This window comes from Ornithodoros turicata, unplaced genomic scaffold, assembly GCF_037126465.1.
Source record: "Ornithodoros turicata isolate Travis unplaced genomic scaffold, ASM3712646v1 Chromosome12, whole genome shotgun sequence".
Classification (NCBI taxonomy): domain Eukaryota; kingdom Metazoa; phylum Arthropoda; class Arachnida; order Ixodida; family Argasidae; genus Ornithodoros; species Ornithodoros turicata.
In genome coordinates this window covers 546,500-566,265 of record NW_026999301.1, presented here as the reverse complement: position 1 = coordinate 566,265, position 19,766 = coordinate 546,500, and the positions used below count along the sequence as shown (strand labels likewise).

The 19,766-nt window shown below is 48.2% G+C and overlaps 1 protein-coding gene and 2 long non-coding RNA genes across 3 annotated transcripts; 2 read left to right on the top strand and 1 right to left on the bottom strand.

Annotated features, from left to right (window-relative positions):
* Positions 1-1,998: 1,998 nt before the first annotated feature.
* Positions 1,999-10,002, bottom strand: LOC135371750 (uncharacterized). The gene is made up of 3 exons (XR_010415713.1): positions 9,168-10,002; positions 8,956-9,081; positions 1,999-3,911 (listed from the first exon to the last, which is right to left on the bottom strand). It is a non-coding gene; the product is annotated as an uncharacterized LOC135371750 (long non-coding RNA).
* Positions 10,003-10,081: 79 nt separating this feature from the next.
* Positions 10,082-10,628, top strand: LOC135371655 (uncharacterized). Its single transcript, XR_010415678.1, has 4 exons — positions 10,082-10,156; positions 10,221-10,306; positions 10,365-10,451; positions 10,511-10,628. It is a non-coding gene; the product is annotated as an uncharacterized LOC135371655 (long non-coding RNA).
* A 1,683-nt stretch (positions 10,629-12,311) lies between these two features.
* Positions 12,312-13,235, top strand: LOC135371695 (uncharacterized). The gene has a single exon (XM_064605668.1). The coding sequence runs from the start codon at positions 12,312-12,314 to the stop codon at positions 13,233-13,235; it is 924 nt and encodes a 307-aa protein (XP_064461738.1).
* The last annotated feature ends 6,531 nt before the right edge of the window (positions 13,236-19,766 follow it).

Genomic DNA, 19,766 nt, shown 5'->3' with positions numbered 1-19,766 from the left:
TGTGAACTCCATAACAAAGGCTACGATACAGTCACCACTCTTTCATTACAGTAGCTAATCACAACACTGTCATACCAAAAGGTAATGTCTCTACTCCATCCGAGCAAATATATCGCTTTGTGTCCAGAGGGTTGAGAGCTATTTTTCTCACGGTCACGCTTTTGTTTACGTTGTCCTTCTGCACGATGAGGTTCTGTTTAACCCTGTGTATTGTGCCATGTTCAAGAGCATCTGTGTACATGGAAAAGTGAAGTTTTCGTGCTTCACACAGCTTTACACCTTTGGCACGGTTGTACTGTTTCTTGCTACAGAGATCTAGTGCATATAGCTTGGGTTTTAAGCAACAAAAACCAAGTATATGATCACGAGGCATCTCATTCTTAAACTTGCCCAGTACCATTTTGTTTTTCGTCGAATACAAAGGGTTGTCTTGCTCATAGGCTGAGTTGTCCAAGTGATCGTCAGCTAGTTCAAGCAGTGTCTTTTCATCGCTCAGCAATATTATATAGGAATCTGTGTCCATGTACAACAGTCTAGTATCGGGAGCTACACGCATCAGATGATTGTGATAGAAGTCAAACATCTTAAGCTTTGAGAGTTCCAGTATTGTGAAACCCAAGTATAGTGGTTGTTTCATCTGAAGCACTGCTGGGAGAACTGAAACAGGATTACATGAGCACTTTAATGCTCGAAACTGTTTGAGGTTTGGCTTACGCAAGAGTTTCAAAACTTGCTCGTCTGTCACTGTGAGGCGACAGACTACAAATTTCCTCACTTGCATACAAAATCTGCCGAAAACAGCATTTATCATATACTTACTTTTCTGACGCTCGAATGTATTAGTGGCATTTTTTCGCAGTTCGTGATTGAAATCCACATAGTCCACGAAGAAAAGGTTTCTGGTTGAATTTTAGAACTCTGTGAACCTTTGTGACTTGCAACCCCAATTGCATATACAACTGCAAATTGCGATAGTGAAGAAAGTACTTCTCTTTGTTGAACAATGTTAGCAGCAGCTTTGGCTCGATAGCTTTCGACGGAAGCCCAAACTTTTCCATCAACTGTTTCTGGTAGTCTGACAATAGGTCGTAGGGAATGGACATTTTCTCTGGTGCAACTGGAAGATCACTATGACGATCATGAATTTCTTGATCATACAACAGATCCACTTCGAGAAAGTAACCAATAGATGCATCATGTGGAATGCGAGTTATGTCTAGGTTCTCAATTTCTTCCTTTGTCAACCACTGAAACCCTCCATAGGGTAGCGACCTCCCGCATTACTGATCCATACAGACCGTTAACGTCAATGTAGTTAATTATTCTTGTCGGTTGTGTTGGATCAAACTGCTCTGTTCCCGGAATATTTGCGGTCGCTTTTCGAAGAGAGCATTGTGTTACACCTCCTCGCAAGCCATTCTCAATTAGCAGGTACGCATCAGGGTCGTGAATGAGTTCTAGTTGTATCTCACTCATTTTTAGTGCGCAGGACATGCTTAACCCTGGGAGAGATACGAAATGCAGGGGTTCAATTTTGTGCACATCAAGTGTCCATTTGCGAAAGTTTTGAAACACGTCTGCTAAAAGCAGTGTGTCAGTGAGCAGGTACAAATCTGAATATTCGCCTAGACTTGTCATTTGGAATTTTTCGAAGACATTCTGCGCATGGTTGTAGTCTTCTTCACTTACTTCCACTCCATTGAGTGTATTGAAGAATTTCTCACGAGGTGGTAAACAAGGCTCATCATAGACATCGAAGTCAGTGATATGGCTGTAGCAAAAGACTCCTTGCTAACGACAAGTCCAAAGTGTTCTTCGTTTGAGAAAACTGCCGCAGACAATGAAAGTTTTCCACCCCCTTCTCACGCAGATTTTTCACCAACATTTCAAGACTTGCATTTAGGAAACTCAAACTGTCCATGAATCTAAAGGACCCAACGTCAATAGATTTGAATTTTTGACAGCTGCTGGCAATCACTCTTATTTCGATTTTTTGAGCAAATGCAAATGAGACACAAGGAAACTCATATCATAGTTAGCATTGTGAGCAATGATTGGAATCATCTGAGGTGTTCTGAAATTGAGGTTGCACGATTGACACAAGGATTGTCGAAACGTTCCACTTACATGGTCATGGTCGCGCACTTTCTGTTTCTTTGCAAACGACTCTTTGCAAAAGTTACAGTGGGTGGCGGCGGCGTGCTGGCGTTCGTTCTCTTCGCTCATTTCCAGAGGTGCAATCTGCTGTATCCACTCCAAAATTTCGTCATGTAATCTGTGCAGTAGACTCATGAACACAGCAACACAATTTGGTCCACGAAAAAGGTGTTTCTGGAGAACATTTGAATCTGACGCTCGTATAACTAAGAGGCAGAAGGAGGAGGGGATATGATCTTCATACACATTTCCTCCATCAAGACATGGTGACAGGACACTCTCAAAGTCATACACACAGTAGAAAGGTACTTCAGCCAAAAGACGCTCACCAGCGAACTCTAAAGTGTCTCCTTTCTTTGGATAAACTGTCTTGCCTACTTTCTGAAGTTTGCACATGTTTATATGATTACTCAGGACAGCTTGTGTAGTGAAACCCATGGTACATCGCTTGCAATGGAAACGTCCACGTTTTTGAAACAAACCATTGAAATTTGTGATGACCACAAAATGAGAGTCAATCATGAGTAGATCCACATGTTTTTCGCATTCCTCGTTCACAACTTTTATAGGATAGACAAATTTCTCTTCCCTTTCATATGCATAGACATTAATGGTGATGCCATTTTGCTTTTCAAACATTTCTACATCTTTGGGATACGCGATGGGAAATGACTCTGGGAGCACATACTGAGATAAGTATGACCGATACGAGGATGCTCTATGTCTTCGAAATCGATCAGCAGGATGCAATCCTGCTATCACGGAAAATGCAAAACACATATTTTGCTCACCCTCGTGCAGACCGTAATCCACATTCAGTAAAGACCTATTCTTTCGTTTCAACTCTGCAGGCAGCTCAAAGTCACTACAACCGATTAGTTCAGGCAGTAGACGTCCAACATTGATAATGCATGTGAGAATACGAAAGAGGAAAAAACCAGAGCCTTCGATTTCGAGACTTTCCAAGTTGTGCGCAATTTCGCTGCCTGACTGAATAATAGCGGGTTCTATGTCAACTTCCGACCATACTGTCCTCACCTTGGAAGGCACGAATCGTGTATCAAGTCGTATCTCATCATCATCCACTGTATGTCGTCCAAGTTCTGCTTTGAGAAGGATGTAAAAACGTAATGGGAAACCAAAGTATCGCAACACACTACCAATATACTGTCCGTATAGATGAAAGAACGTTGTCACATCATGTCCAGCCTCGTCTCTGTCATGCAAGTGCAGCTCGAAGCGTCTTGTGTAATTTCGAAGTGTGCATAAAGTCTCACAGAATGGGATGCATGGTGTCTCCAGTTGGTGTACGTTTGCCAGATGAATTTGGAGTCCTACCGGTGTTGCGTAGAACTGTCGCTCATGTGGAGCACACAAGTGACAGGTGACCATGATTTCCGAAGTTACTTTTTCTTCCCATTAGTGAAAATGATGTCTGGATACGCCAACTTCTTGCCATTGCGGTATCCATCCTTCTTCTCCATTTGGAGGTTTGGTAACTGTCTCATCTCTTCCAGGTCTTCGTCCGAAAGTCGCTTGAATCTATTCGGAAGGTAGACTTTCACCTTGGTCTCATTATCTGTCAGTAATTCTACGTAGACAGTGTCTCCATACATTGTCTCAATTCTGCGAATATCCAGAACATCAAATTTTTGATTCTTCGATAACATACTCATCTTTTGAATTTCTCCATCTCCCGACTTTTTCAGTTTGTTGAGTTTCTCCAAAATCGATGACATGCTTTCCTCGGAAAACTGAAAAAACGCATGGGGGAAAAGTTAGTTGACTCAACATGTACCCAGAGGGCGGCATACCTCTTCACGCTCAGATTCTCACTGAAGAAAACCCAATGTGTGTGACGGCTTATATACGAAAGACAACTCAACATTTTTTTCGCAAATCATGACCTTGAATGTCTGAACAGTGAACAAACATGCATATAGTCACGTTATATCTTGTCAGGCCTTTTGAAAGTCTGCATCCTCCTCACACCACATGGTGAACGAACTTGTGTAGACATGTTATATCTTGTTAGTTCTTGAAACATCTTGCATGGACATGTGCTACAGCCTTGAACCTGCTGTCTGCATCTTTTTTTCTAACCTGCATAGACATGTTATGTCTTGCCAGATCTTTAAGACCTTGTATAGTCGTCTGCAAACCCGAACGTAATCTCCACATTTTCTTATATTATTTCCTCTTAAGCAGTTGCTGCAACACGTTTTCTTTTTTTTATTATGTGGAGTCTTTAAAAGAAATATATTTATGAAGTTACGAAAGAGACAGTTATAAAAGCGAGTTTGAAATAGTAAAATGTGCAGTAGCTCTTGACGGTGACACCAGAGTGCCATGGCAAAGGAGAGCTCAAGGTGGTCCGATATTGAAACTCAACCCGGTGATTCGTGGTCCTCATCAGACAGTGATGAAGAAACACCAGACGGAGATGAGTGCGACAAATCGAACAAAAGTGTCTTTCGTATGCTAGCACCATGTCGCCAGCAGCACAGATCGTGGAAAGAACTTTCCAGGTGTGGTCTAATGGAGACGAAACGAATGTCTTTGGCGGAGGCTTTCAAGATTGTCACCAATATAGTCCTCTTTCAAGAACTCCCCAAAAGTCTTCCAAACATTGGCGTCTGGGAGACTGCCAAAACCATGTATGCGAGTCTCAATAGAGAGCGTTTCGTTTCATACGACACACCATTCGGTTTGTTAACCAACTGGTCACACAAAATCGATGATTTGATGGACTACAAACAACAAATCGATCCTCTGTTGCTTTCAACAGAAAGCATATGTTTTATCGAAATCGCTGTGAAGTTGGGATACCACTCAACAGCAAAGTTCATCATGCTGCTCGTGATTGACTTTCTCAATTGTCGACTTGAAAACTAATGTATAGCAACTGTCAAATAAATTCAGATTCTATGAAAAAACTTTCTCAGTTGCCACTAGCAAGTAGATTGGAGCGGTGTCTCTCTCCTACATGCGCTGCGAGTTTCTGAAACTTCACATAACATCATACTGTATAGTATTTCACTGTGAAAAAAAAGATGACCGAGGTTGAATCGTACCGCTTCATTACTCCTGCTTCGATAACCATTTCGGGGCAAAGTCAGAGTGGAAAAACAACGTTGGTAACAAGACTTTTGACTCACAGAGCATCCGTTTTTGACAAACCATTTGATCGTATATTTTACATATACTTATACAAGCAACCAATCTTTGACAAATTCCCCGAGGTCACATTTACGCGAGATATACCAGATAACTTGGAGAATGTCAGAAATTCTTTAATCATATTTGACGACTGTCTGGCCGACAAAGGTCGACTTAAAGAAATCTGTAATTTCTACGTTGCCGGCTGTCACCATCTAAATTGTTCATGTATTTTTATTACACAATATTTATTCGTCAACGAGCCCCTATATCGGTGCATTCAGTTTAATAGCAGCGCTCTGATTTTGTGTCGTTCTGCGCGTATAGCGGATCAGATGCAGTTACTTTCACGACAGTTGTTTGGTCGAGGTAAAGGTGATTTGCTCTCCACCATATATAAAGATGCATGCAAGGAACCATATTCATACGTAGTAATCGATTTGTCTCAAAAGTGTCCGGACCACCTACGAGTGTGGACAAATATTTTCCCCGACGACCGACGGCAGATAGTATATAAAACATGAAGCGTGTGCGGAACAATATTCATTTCCTGCACTTGCTGGCCGAAACAAAGTCACCCGAACAACGTTACCATCTCCTGGAACATGCTACAAAGAATCAGTTAACAGCTATTAGAGAGATTTGTATAAATCTCTGTAAAGGGAACATCCAAGTGACTCCGAGTGTGCGAAAAAAACTGAAACCTTATGCAACCCCAATTCGAGCATTGGCAAAACGAGACGGCAGCAGTGTACAGAAAGTTCGCAGAGTATTGCAACAAACTGGTGGGTTTTTGCAGTTCCTCTTGCCACCACTACTCGGTCTCATCTCATCGCTAGGTGGCAGAGCGATTGCAAAAGCAATCGGTGTATAACTCATGCAGAAGTACGAGCTTGTTCCATATCGCGAATCTCCTATTCCTGAAATACTGCACAAGAATGAACCGGATGACATCAAAGCAAAAGAGATAATTCAATATCTCCACTCTTTGCTGCATCCCAATGTGACGACGGATAGGACTACGACAGCTACAAGGAGAGAAGAGAGCGCACAGACGACAGAAGATGAGAGAAGTGATGCTGTCGCTGCTTTTATGAGCAGTGGTTATAAGGTCAAAGCCAAACAACTTTTGCATATACTGCAGCAAACCATTTCCTGGGATCCGAAAACCTATCAGATCATTATTGATGGACAGCCACAAGAGGATACCAATATAATTGACCTCGTTTATTATCTCGTATCCAGAGCTCGTAGTACTCCGAGACCTCCATATCTTGATCGCATGTTACCTCATCTGGAGAAATTGAATTTGCCGTCACTCATTGTACCCTCATCGCGTCTTCAAAAGGGTGTCACAGTATCGACTTCAAGCAGACGCTCACCAACTCTCGCTACTGAAACATCGCCACCGCTTACACGTGCTGCAAAACGCGCTCGCCATCAACAATGGATTCTCTTCTAGCTCAAGATGAAAAGAGTTACTTTGAAGATGCAAAGATACTGTCTCACTTCCCCTCAAGACATCATAAAAAGGTATTGGCAATGCTTCAACTAATAACAACTGTACTGGCGTACGACGAGAGTGGAAGAGTTATCTGTCACGGCAGAGTGATTCCCCAATCGTCTATTGTGGAGTTATTGCAGTACGAACTTCACAATAAGCAGCCCGCTTGGATGAGAGGTGACGTTTCAGCTACGATTAATGCATATCTGACTCTCGACGCTCTTCGAGTGCACGGCAGGAAGCGAAAGTGTTGATGGCTGCCTACTACGATCCACAACATGTTGCCAGTTTTGGCGGAATACAGAGACTTGCGCAAGGCATTCGTGTAAAGAAGAGCAAAGTTGTCAAGTTTCTGGAGACGAGTGACCCTTACAGTCTGCACAAAGAGTTCAAGAGACCTTCGGTGTTCCGTAAAATAGTAGCTCTTGGTGTGAAGGAAACCTTCCAAAGCGACCTGAAGGATGTACAGAAACTTAAACATCATAACAGCGGCTTTCGCTATTTGCTATTCTGCATTGACGTTTTTTCTCGCCTTCTTGCAGTTGAGCCCATTCGTAATAAAAGACCTCCTGAGATAGTACGTGCTTTAACGCTTGCCTTCAGACGAATCGGAACACCCCGTCTTCTGCATACGGATCGCGGTGGCGAGTTCGTCAACAGTTTAGTGCAAACGTTTTTAAAGAAAAAGGGTATTCATTGGTATAGCTCACATAGCCAGTACAAAGCAGCGCACGTCGAGAGACTTCAAAGGACTATAATGTCTACACTATATCGTATCTTTACATATCAGGGTCACAAACGATATCTAGACATCCTACCTCTCGTAGTAAAAGCATACAACAATCGAATACATAGATCTCTTTCTGCTAGACCCGTGGATGTAAACAAAGGAAATGAACACATTTTTCGAGCGAGACTCTACCCCACCCCAGCTGGACCACCAAAGCAACCACGATACAACGTTGGAAATATCGTGCGTATTGCTAAATACAGACATCAGTTGGTAAAGAAGTACTTAAGTTCTGCAACAACAGAATTGTTTATTGTGCGAGCTATCAAACTGGGTTATCCCAATACCTACCTATTACGTGACCTGAACAATGAGGATATCATTGGTGGTTTTTATGAGAGCGAACTTGTACGAGTGCGACAAATTCCAACAGTAGAAAAGATTATAAAAAGACGAGTCAAGAATGGCGAGCTTCAGTACTTGATTCACTCTGGTGACAGCTCGAAGTGGGTACCGGGAAATTATCTTTTTGATTGACTGGCTGAATATGGACTGTTCACAGACTTCGGATGTACCTGAGGGAGGCAGGACTATCGAATACCTCGATTTTCGAGTGCAAGATCTGTGTGGAAAGCCTCATGCAACGTGGAAAGAAATGATGGACTGCAGTTTGACAGAGGGATCCGACCCAGTGATAGTGGAAGCCTTTAAGGTAGTCACAGACATGGTGCTATTTCAAACGATGCCAGATCCCCCTCCAAGTAGGGATGTTTGGAAGATTGCAAAGAAAATCTATGCTGGAGTCCACAGTGGCTGTTCACTGAGGTCGTCCCCAGGAGGTTTGAAAGTAATCCAAGACTGGGCATGCACAATTGACAGTCTGTTGCTTTACGTGGATGAAGTGGATGCTATACGAATTGCTGAAGAGAGTCTATGTTTCATGGAGTATGCCGTCCGCTCAAAACTTCATTTTGTGGCAGGCTACATTAGTATGATGACCATTGACCTTCTTAAAAATAGACTGTTGCCTAAAAAAAATTCCATGTAGCAAAAGCGAAACAAAAATTCTCTTTAAAGCCTCGTTCTTGTCATTTCACTGTGTGACATGGATAAGTGCGGGTGGCTTGTCACTTCTCTTGGATTCCATATATGTCTAGCAATAGTACTGATATTACAGTTTAAAAAGCCACAATTTTCCACTGTACTTCAACAAGGCAACTGTAGCCTGGAGGTAGAACTGGAGGAATACGTTTATGTGCACAGGTGCCCCTCGGACTTGCTCTCCATTAGAATGTGGGATAAAGATGGTCGAGCGAAGCGCTATGGTGTTACACTGACACAAAACGAGACGCGTCAGTTGGATGAATGTCTCCATCGAATCAATGTTAATGAAACATTTCATTACCAGCATGAGTGTTTGCAAGTGTGTTGTCTATGTGATGAACGCACGTTGACACTCCGTCGGTGTCCTGGCAACATGTACTCTCTGAGTCGAATGGTTGGCAGACAACCTTCCGGCTATGGAATTTCCCTGTCGAAAAAAGCCATCACTTCACTGTCCTTATATCTGAATAATAAAAGTGTTATGTCTTGAAAAAGTATGTCTCTAAAGCTTACCATGTTCGTAATCCTCACAGCGTCAGCTGGGGGGGGATTTTCATTTTTCCTCCTCAGGAATTTCTTCTTATGTAACCACGCGAGGATCGATTAGTATCGGCTCTCAGGAAAAAAGTGAAAGATGGTGTGATTCGCATGCCTTCCCCCTCCCAACGGATAACAAGTCTCAAGGCTGGTTAGCAATCAGGTAGGAATCGCTTGTGAAATGCGTAATAGGGATTCTGGAGAAAAACAAAGAGAAGCTAATTTACACGAGTTGCATTGCAAGCATGAGGAACACCAATACTGGAGTCACGTTTGGCGAAAAGAAACTATTCACTACTTAAGAAAGACTAAATAAGACTCCATTATCTACACGTACGTCTTCGCAAGTCAAGAAAAAAACTGTCAAGTGAATGTAATTTATAAAAGATGCAAAGCAGCCAGGTACAGTCGTATGGGGAAAAACCAATGCCAGACACGCATTCGAGATAGCGATCAAGGAGAAAAAGAGGTTATTCGTTGATCAAGTCGCCACGGGGGGGTTGTTATCTACATCCTCAACAAGATACTTTGTACGAAAACATGCAAAGAGTAACTAATTCATATGGGTTACACGATCAAGAGTGTAAGGAAAAGGCGATATGCTTAATTGCTACAAAGAACAACGAAAGAACGAGAGAGATTAGTCAGTCATAGTTGACTATATAAGGTTACTTGATAGCCACATGCCGTGTGTCAGTGTACGTCTTCAGTGACCGCCGGCATGTCTCGTAAGTATTCTTCCTTACGTACTAGTGTCGCCTTTTCGGGTCACTATGACTTGTTAGCATAAGAGAAAATCACTTATGTATATAGCACGAGAAGTATGATATATCGAATAATATATTTGGGAAGCTTTTCGAAAAAATGACTGAAAGAGGGTTCCACTTTCTAGGAAAGACATATCTTTGAGGTCTGTGACTTGCTCGGAGTTGCTGTGCTTCATGCATCCATGTAGTCCTCTATGAGTAGGTGTTTTGTAGGACCTTTCCAAAAAGTTTTTTCAACTCACTGGAAACGCACACTTTCTAGGAGTATCCCTCCGGTCCAAATAGTCATGTCCATGATTTTGAGTTGCTGTGCAGCTGTGCTTCAGACATCCATGCAGTCCCCTAAGGGTAGGTGTGGTCTTTGCAAAGCTCTCTCGACTCAGTGGAGCGTACACACTTTTTCTAGGATCGCCATCCAGGTCCATTTTTCGTCAAATTGTTGCGCCCATGCTTCGAGTGTGCGTGCATCAGGCAACCATGTAGTCTTCCACGGGTATGTGTCTTTGTAGAACAATTCAAATAATTTACTCACCTGAGCATAATTTTTTCTAGGATCACCCCCATGTCCATTCAAAATGTCGTGTCCATGCTCCAAACTGCTGTGCTTCATGCAATCGTCTTACAATGAAAATAAAATATAAAAAACGAGACATATGTTTGGTTATCAATCACTTGCATGAGCCGGGGCGGGGCCGGCGCGAGATTGGTTTGGGCTATCTTGCTCTCAGCGTACTGCTAACAGCGCCTGGCTAGTTATGTCACTGCTAAATACGCACGGCAACGTCTGGAGAGCTCCCAGCGTCCTGCTAACAACGTCTGGCTAGCTATGTCATTTGCTAACTACGTACTGTGGCTACCGTACTCCGTCGGCCCCAGCGTAGAGCAATGTGTTGCTAGAATTACGTGATTGCTCCCAGCGTCTACTGCTCCCAGCGTCTGGCTGGCTATCTCAGTGCTAACTACGTACTGCATGCTCCCAGCGTCCTGCTAACAACGTCTGGCTAGGTATGTCATTGCTAACTACGCACTGCTCCCAGTGTAGAGCAACGTGTTGCTAGAATTACGTGATTGCTCCCAGCGTCTAGCTAGGTATCTCAGTGCTAACTACGTACTGCTCCCAGTGTAGAGCTCCAAGTGTAGTGTCGCGTGTCGATATAGTTACGTCATAGCTCCCAGTGTAGAGTTCTAGCACTACTAGCGTTATCCTGACTTTTGAACCTACAATCCGTCTTCCCCACCGAATTGCCCGTGGGTTTCAGACCTTCATAGTCCAAGAGTACATAGAAGGCCGCATACAGTGTTATAACTGCCAACGATTTGGCCATATTGCACGAAATTGCCGAGGTTCTGCACAGTGCGGCATCTGCGCCGGGCCTCACCGGAGATCAGACTGCAACAATAAAAGAGGGCCAAAGTGTGCTAACTGCAAATCCAGGCATCCCGCATCATTTTCTTTATGTCCTGTCAAGACCGCCCTACCAAAAGGCACCAAGACCGGACACTACGACTTCCGTATGACGCTCATAGCGGTGGTAGTGCCACACTCCCGTCTCGTACAAATGCACAAGAATTTCCTGCACTACCCCCTCGATCTGCACCAGGTGAACGAGGGTCGCTGAACACAATCGCGGCTAAGCCTATCACAAGCAGCCACCCACCGCCTCCTCGTCCATCAAGGCAGATTACAAACACTTACGCCAGGGTGACGGAACCAGCAGGCATGAGGAGACAGTTACTTTCATCAGCCTGTGAAGATATGCCTTCTCTGGGACTCTTCTCAGCGGTACTCGCTGCCCTTAAGGCGATTGTCTCCGTTTTTCCTGGTGCGTCGCAACTGCCCCAGGTCCAAGCGCTTCTGGCACTGGAGGCATTATCTTCGCATCAGCATGACGGCATTGTATAGAAAGGCCATGGCAATGCAGTGGAACCCTCGAAGCCTGCGTAACAAGCTCCCTGATTTTAAATTACATCTACAACAGTACAAGTTCCCTTTTATAGCTATATGCGAACACGGCATGGATACTACACATGGCTCAATGGATACACAATCTATCGATCTCATCAATCCCCTGAGAGCAGAACAGAGCTATACGTTCGCAATGACCTCGTTGCTGCGCAAATCGGGTCAGTTTGTCATCACTCTTATGATTATGTAGCGGCATCGCCATTACCATTCCCGCGCACCAATAACCTAGGCGCGCGGGTAATAAAAACCTTTGCCTCGGCCAGCTCGGGCTCTAGTTCGACTGGCCTGGCTCTCACGGCAACCTGTGTCTAGTCTACCTCTTTCTCCGACATTGGTGACCCGGACGTTCCTTTCTGGAACGACGCTACTTTCCCTTTTCCGTCGGCGATGCATCAAGGCGACCCACCTCCGTCGTCGTCTAGCACAGGTTCCCTACAGCCCAACTCTGACGGACAACAGCACCATGTAGGAGCCATCGCCGTTAAACTTCCAGCCTACTGGGATCGCAATCCAGCTATCTGGTTCGCCCAGGCGGACGCCCAGTTCCATCTGGCCGGTGTGACTGCTCAGACCACTCGTTTCTATCATGTCATCTCCGCCCTGTCTCCCGCGGCCGCCGAGGAAGTACAAGATCTGATAATCTCTCCCCCAACGCAGAACGCGTATGACCAACTCAAGTCTGCCCTGCTGAAGCGTACGTCCGCCTCCGACCGTGACCGTCTGAGGCAGCTCTTATCGGCGGAAGAGCTCGGTGACAGGCGGCCTACCCAGCTCTTGCGCCGCATGAAGCAGCTCTTGGGAGATGACGCTCCGCAGGCCGGCGACAAATTCTTGCGTCAGCTGTTCATGCAGCGCTTACCCAATAATGTGCAGATGGTCTTGGCAGCAGCCGCGAATCTTCCCATCGACGAGCTCGCCACCCTCGCGGATGCTGTCATGGAGGTTGCCTCATCTCCTTCTCTTTCCGTTCTCGAGCAACCGGCTACCCAGACAAGAGGGCGAGCGGTTCCCCCAGCCATTCCGCCCATCCCAGAAGCTTGTCCTTCGGTTTCCCAACCCACTCCAGCCACCGAAGCTATACTCCAGCAGGTTAATAGCCTTACGCAATTGGTTGCGACGCTGGTTGCTCGCCCACGATCCCCGAGCCCCCGTCGCCCAAGGTTCCGCAGAGGTTCCCCGTCGCCACGGCGATCGCGATCTCGTTCTGCGAATCAGGATGGCCTCTGTTGGTACCACCATCGCTTCGGTGCCGAAGCCCACCACTGCTTGCTCCCCTGTTCTTGGACGGGAAACCCGCCGGCCCCCCACTAATGGCGGCAAGTGGATTCGGCCTCGGCGACAGCCGCCTCTTTCGTATCGTAGACCGTGTATCTGGCTTAAGGCTCCTGGTCGATACGGGCGCCGAGGTCAGCGTCATCCCCGCCGGTGCGCGCTATTCCCGTTCCCGACAACCTTGCTCCACACTCAAGGCCGCCAACGGTTCCATTATCCCGGTTTATGGCCAGCAGTCGCTCACTCTCAACATTGGGCTCAGAAGAGACTTCCGATGGCTTTTCCTGCTTGCAGACGTCACACAAGCCATCCTCGGATCCGACTTTTTAAATCACTTCAAGTTGCTGGTAGACGTTCACGGGAAGCGTCTGATCGACAGGACTACTTCCTTGTCAGTGCACGGACTACGTCTATCGACTCCACCGTTGCGTGTCTTAGCCTGTGCCGTGCCTGAATCACCAGCTGAATCACCCTTCGCCGCCATACTGAAGGAATTCCCGGCACTCACCCAGCCACCTGACTGGAACAGGCCTGTGCAGCACGACGTGGTCCACCACATCACCACCCGTGGCCCACCGGCCCACTTTCGCCCGCGTCGTCTGGCACCCGAGAAGTTCCGGGTAGCCAAAGCAGAATTCGACCACATGCTTGAGCTCGGAATCGTCCGGCCGTCATCAAGCACCTGGTCGTCGCCATTGCACATGGTGCCCAAAAAGACCGGAGATTGGAGACCGTGCGGCGACTATCGCGCTTTGAATCAAGCCACTATCCCGGACAGATACCCCATACCGCACATCTTGGATTTTGCTGCACAGCTGGACGGCGCCACAGTATTCTCCAAAATAGATCTTGTCCGTGCGTACCACCAGATCCCGATGGCCGAGGAGGACATAGCCAAAACCGCGATCACAACACCTTTCGGATTATTCGAGTTTCTGCGGATGCCCTTCGGGTTGCGGAACGCCGCTCAGACGTTCCAGCGGCTTGTGGACAACATCATCCGCGGCCTCCCCTTCGTCTATGCGTATATTGATGATATCCTCGTCGCAAGTCGTTCGCCGGCCGAACACGAGCAACACCTTCGTGCGCTGTTCTCCCGTCTTCACGACTATGGAATCATCATTAACGCAGCGAAGAGCGAGTTCGGCGTTCCGGAACTCGATTTCCTCGGGCACCGTGTCAACAGCCAGGGAATCCTGCCTTTGCCTTCCAGAGTTGTGGCCATCCAGGACTTCCCGCTTCCCACTTCCTTGACCAAGCTGCGCCAGTTCCTTGGGTTAATCAATTTTTTCCGGCGCTTCGTTCCGTCGTGCGCGGCCAAGCTTATTCCACTCGAAGCCATGCTTACTTCTAAACGTACTATGTCCCCACCGCCTCTATCATGGACCGAAGAAGCCACTGCCGCGTTCAAGGCCATTAAGGAAGAACTTGCGAGCGCATCGCTCCTTTTCCACCCCTGCCATGACGCCGAAACGTCCATTATGGTTGACGCCTCCAGCACAGCCGTCGGCGCCGTGCTTCAACAGCGTATCAGAGGAGTGTGGCGCCCCTTGGCGTTCTTCTCTCGCAAGCTCAAACCGCCAGAGACGAGGTACAGCACCTTTGGACGAGAACTTTTAGCCATCTACCTCACGATAAAGCACTTCCGACCTTTCTTGGAAGGCCGTGCATTTACAGTGCTTACTGACCACAAGCCCCTTGTATATGCCTTCTCTGCATCAGGTACCAAATACAGTCCTCGCGAAACCCGTCACCTTGCGTTCGTCGCGGAATTCACCACCGACATTCAACACGTCAGCGGTGCTGACAATGCAGCAGCGGATGCTCTCAGTCGCGTGAACGCTCTCGGATCGCTGCCTGCACTCTCTCTCGACGCCCTGGCCCAAGCACAGTCTTCCGACGCCGAGCTGGCTCAGTACCGTTCTCGCGCGGCTTCTTTGACCATCGAAGATGTCGCCTTACCCGGTTCCTCCACTCTGGTTGCCTGCGACACTTCTCAGGGACGGCCCCGACCTTTCGTCCCCTCTTCCCTGCGACGTCGCATCTTCGAGACTTACCATGCGCTCTCTCACCCCGGCGCCCGCGCTTCTCTGCGCTTGATTTCCCAACGGTATGTCTGGCCGCACATGAACAAGGACGTCAAGAACTGGGTGCGCGTTTGCCTTCCCTGTCAGCGCAGCAAAGTGCAACGGCACGTCCGCAGAGCACCAGAAAGGTTCTTGCCCCCCGACGACCGTTTCGCGCATCTCCACATTGATCTGGTTGGACCGCTTCCGGTATGTGCTGGCCACCGGTATATTCTGACCATCGTCGATCGCTTCACCCGGTGGCCCGAAGCCATTCCCATTCACGACGCTACCGCCGCCACCGTCGCCTCAGCCTTCATCTCCACCTGGGTATCGCGGTTCGGTGTTCCGTCAATCATCACCACAGACCGGGGCGCGCAGTTCGAGTCCAACCTGTTTTCCAACCTCACGCAAGCCCTTGGCACCAAACGTATTCGAACAACCGCCTACCACCCGGCTTCCAACGGCCTCGTTGAGCGCTTTCACCGGCAGCTGAAAGCCGCCCTCCGGACCTCATCTGACCTTCCTTGGACAGAAGTCCTGCCCCTAGCTCTGCTGGGAGTTCGGTCGGCTTATAAGCCAGACTTAGGCTGCACATCGGCGGAATTAGTTTTCGGGACGTCTCTTCGCTTGCCTGGCGATATCATCGACCCACCTCCCGACTTCCCGTCTCCATCACCAGCCGACTACGTGTCCCGCCTTCGCCAAACAATGGCCGCCCTCCACCCGATCCCCCCGCGTGTGCCACGCTCTGCTGCGACGTACCAGCACCCCGAACTCGAAACGTGCTCACACGTCTTCCTCAGGTGCGACGCAGTCAAGAGGCCCCTTCAGCACCCATACTCCGGCCCGTACGCTGTCGTTCGAAGATCTCCTACGCATTACACCATCCTGGTAAAGAACCGAGAGGAGACTGTCGCCCTGCAGCGATTGAAGCCCGCCTTCCTCGACGTTCCTGCGACGTCCCCCAGCGCCGTTAACTCCGACACAGGGCCGACGCCAATTCTTCCTGCCACTTCGTCCGCACTTCACTCTCCACCCTCGACTTCATCGCCTCCCCCCCGCCGCCGACACGTCACCTGGGCCCCCCAGCTATGTATCGCTCGACATCTTCCGACGCCTCACTAGGGGGGGGAGCCCTGTAGCGGCATCGCCATTACCATTCCCGCGCACCAATAACCTAGGCGCGCGGGTAATAAAAACCTTTGCCTCGGCCAGCTCGGGCTCTAGTTCGACTGGCCTGGCTCTCACGGCAACCTGTGTCTAGTCTACCTCTTTCTCCGACAATTACGTCACCTGCAGGATCCGCCTTGGCCCCATGCTGTTAACGGTCGTCAGTATCTATATCCGGGCCGCGGTACAGGTCCCGTGGAGTGACCTCGAACGCTTACTTGGTTCTCTGGAAGCCCCGGCGCTTGTGCTGGGTGACTTCAATGCACATAACTCGGCCTGGGGAAGCCGAAGGACGGACGGTAGGGGAAGGAGGTTGTTGTAGGCAATGGAGAATAATAACATGTGCCTGCTGAACAGCCGCGAGCCCACTTACATGCGATCCCCAACGTCACTCGATGTATTGGACCTCTCGTGGTGCTCAATTAACCGACATAATTCGCCACTTGTCGTGCGCTACGGACGTCGACGCTAGAATTAGCGATCATTTCCCTCTATATATTTCGCACGACAGACTGCCCGTCTCAGCAACTACTGGACTGATTTCTTTCACAAACTGGAGACTTTTTCGTGCGGGCCTCAGAACATCTGTGGACACCGGTATGCCCCAGAGGCTCTTTCTCAAGCAATTACCCGCGGTGTTCAGGAAGCGGTGGTCATGTCTAAAAGGGTATGAGGCCATGTCGGTCATCCCCAGCAATTAACCACCTTAGAGCATTACGTCGCCGAGCAGAGAGAACGGCTCGTCGGACAGGGCAACTTACGGACATTGTGGAATACCGCCGGATGAAAGCTAAAGTAACACGAGAACTTAAAAAAGAGGACAGGAAGCGTTGGCGTAAGTTTTGCCACCACCTTTCACCGTTTGATCCGGCCACGAAGATCTGGCGGACAATCCGATCTCTGAAGGAGGCGCCCCCTCAAAAGAATCCTCTCGCGGCCTTGGCTATCGTTAAGGGTGTAGACGAAAACACGCTAGCGACGGACTTTTGTGTGGTACTAACGACTCCGGCGGCTGCTTCGGCCACGCCAGTACACCTCAGTTTTGTCCACAGTTTGACAGCTGAACTTCACCAAGACTGGCCTTGTTCCCCGGAAGTTATGGACCGCGACTTCACACTAGTCGAACTAAAGGCAGCGTTGCAGCTTGTGAACACCGGCTCGTCCCCTGGACCCGATAAAATCACCTATGCCGCCCTGCGAAACCTTGACGGGCGGTCACTCCAAGCTCTCCTTCGTGTGTATAATACGTCTTGGCAACAAGAATTTTTACCACATACATGGAAGGAGGCATTGGTTGTTCCCATCCTGAAACCAGGCAAGCCCCCAAATGCGCTATCCTCCTTTCGCTCTGTGAGCCTGACGAGCTGTATGGGGAAACCGATGGAGAGAATGGTTTTGCATCGCCTCGACTGGTAGCTCGAAAAACAACTTGCGTTCCCTCACGAAATGGCTGGATTTCGTCGCCACCGAAGCTCCGTGGATCCAGTTCTCGACCTAGTCTCTACAGTTCAACATGCTCGTGCCCATCGACGGATCGTCCTATCGGTTGTCTTCGACATCAAGCGCGCATATGATACCGTCTCGCACATTTGTGTGCTGCACGCTTTGCGCTCGTTTGGGGTATCCGGTCGGCTCTTCATCTGACTCCAAGACTTCCTGACGGACCGAACTGTCGCTGTCCGTACGTCCCAAGGCAAAAGCCCTCAGCATCCTGTTCCACAAGGAGTCCCCCAAGGAAGCATTCTCAACCCGACACTCTTTAACGTGGTGATGGCCGGCCTATAATCAGTAATTCCTCGTAAAGTGTCGTTTTCCGTGTATGCAGATGACGTCGCCCTTTGGACAGTAGGAAAATCACGCCCAGCCATACAACGCCGCTTGCAGCTCGCTTGAAATAATATCCATACGTACCTCACGCACCTTGGGATGGACCTTTCACCCGAAAAGTGTGTCGAGATCCCTTTCACGCACAATGCTATGGCCAATTTCCTTCTTTGGCTTGGTACAAAGAAGCTTGAGCCGGTACGCTTCCACCGCTTCCTTGGCGTGGTAATCGACTCGGACTTGCGCTGGGCTCGGCACATTAAACACCTTGAAACTAAAGTGCAGCGATGGCTCCCCGCAATCCAACATCTTTCTGGCTCAGGATGGGGCTGTGATCACCGTTTCCTGCTCGCGGTTCACGCGGCATTGGTGAGGGCGACTGTGCTTACAGCCTACCTATTCTGCACAAGATATCAACAACTTCATTAAATACACTGCGGTCCCTGTTTGCTCGAAGCCTTCGTCGATGCCTCGGGGTTCCAAGAATGGCTGAAACACGGCAAGTACTGGCTGAAGCTGGTGAGCTCCCGATTGAGGTTCTCCGTGAACGTGAAACGGCTAGGCACTTCCTCCGTTTGCGTGCTCACATTCCCCGCCACCCCCTTCTCAGGAAAATTCGATACCGCCCTGAAAGCGACTTCTATCGAGTAGCGCAGAGGACACGCCAGACTCTCACTGGCTTCATAACTAAGAACACTATACCGCCTGAAGCCCTCTGGTCTCTACCGGTACCGCCTACTTTTGTACGCCTTCCTACCCTTATAAAAATTGCAGTTGAGTGTCAACTGAAACTCTATCGACTTCACTCAATGTACCATACATAGTTTCAGATGAAAAGCAACTGAGTTCCTAACGATGGAGCTGTTGAGTTCTTACTGTGTGGTATTGAAAAGTGGCCACCGTGTGCTTCTAGAAATTCTGTTGAGCTCGAGATGAGTGAATTTCTGTTGACATTCATCTGGATATGAACTGGAAGACAGGAACTGCTGCAGGTACGCAGCAGTTCCTGTCTTCCAGTTCATGTGAAGTCGATAGAGTTTCAGTTGACACTCAACTGCAATTTTTATAAGGGAGAACAGAGGCGTCAAAGATGCCAAATATTAGTACGCCAGTTCAAGAAGGACTCGGTGAGCACAGCGTTCAGGTACAACCGTCCTGTTTACGTTAGTTTACACATTAATGCGATTACTGATGGTAGGTATAATCTGAAACTTAGCGCGTCGAGACCCGTCACTTCGGACGCCGGGTGTTTTCGAATTACGTATAGGAACGACAGCTATATACAATATCACCAATATCGACACTCACCAAAATGAAGAAGCTCTGCTTGTTCAGGTTTTTGCCCGTCTTTTCAGCACACCTCCACAATGGTCCCGCGTAGCTCACGAATTGCATTCGGTTCGGTTAGGAGACGTATCCCAATTGCGGGATCAGTAATGGACCGTACGGGGTAGACGTCCCACTTGTTCTCAGAAAGCCATTTGATCAACACATGCGACATGATGCC

Bases quoted from the DNA above. Each gene is read 5' to 3' on its own strand.
- LOC135371695 (XM_064605668.1), top strand. From the start codon at position 12,312: ATGCATCAAGGCGACCCACCTCCGTCGTCGTCTAGCACAGGTTCCCTA.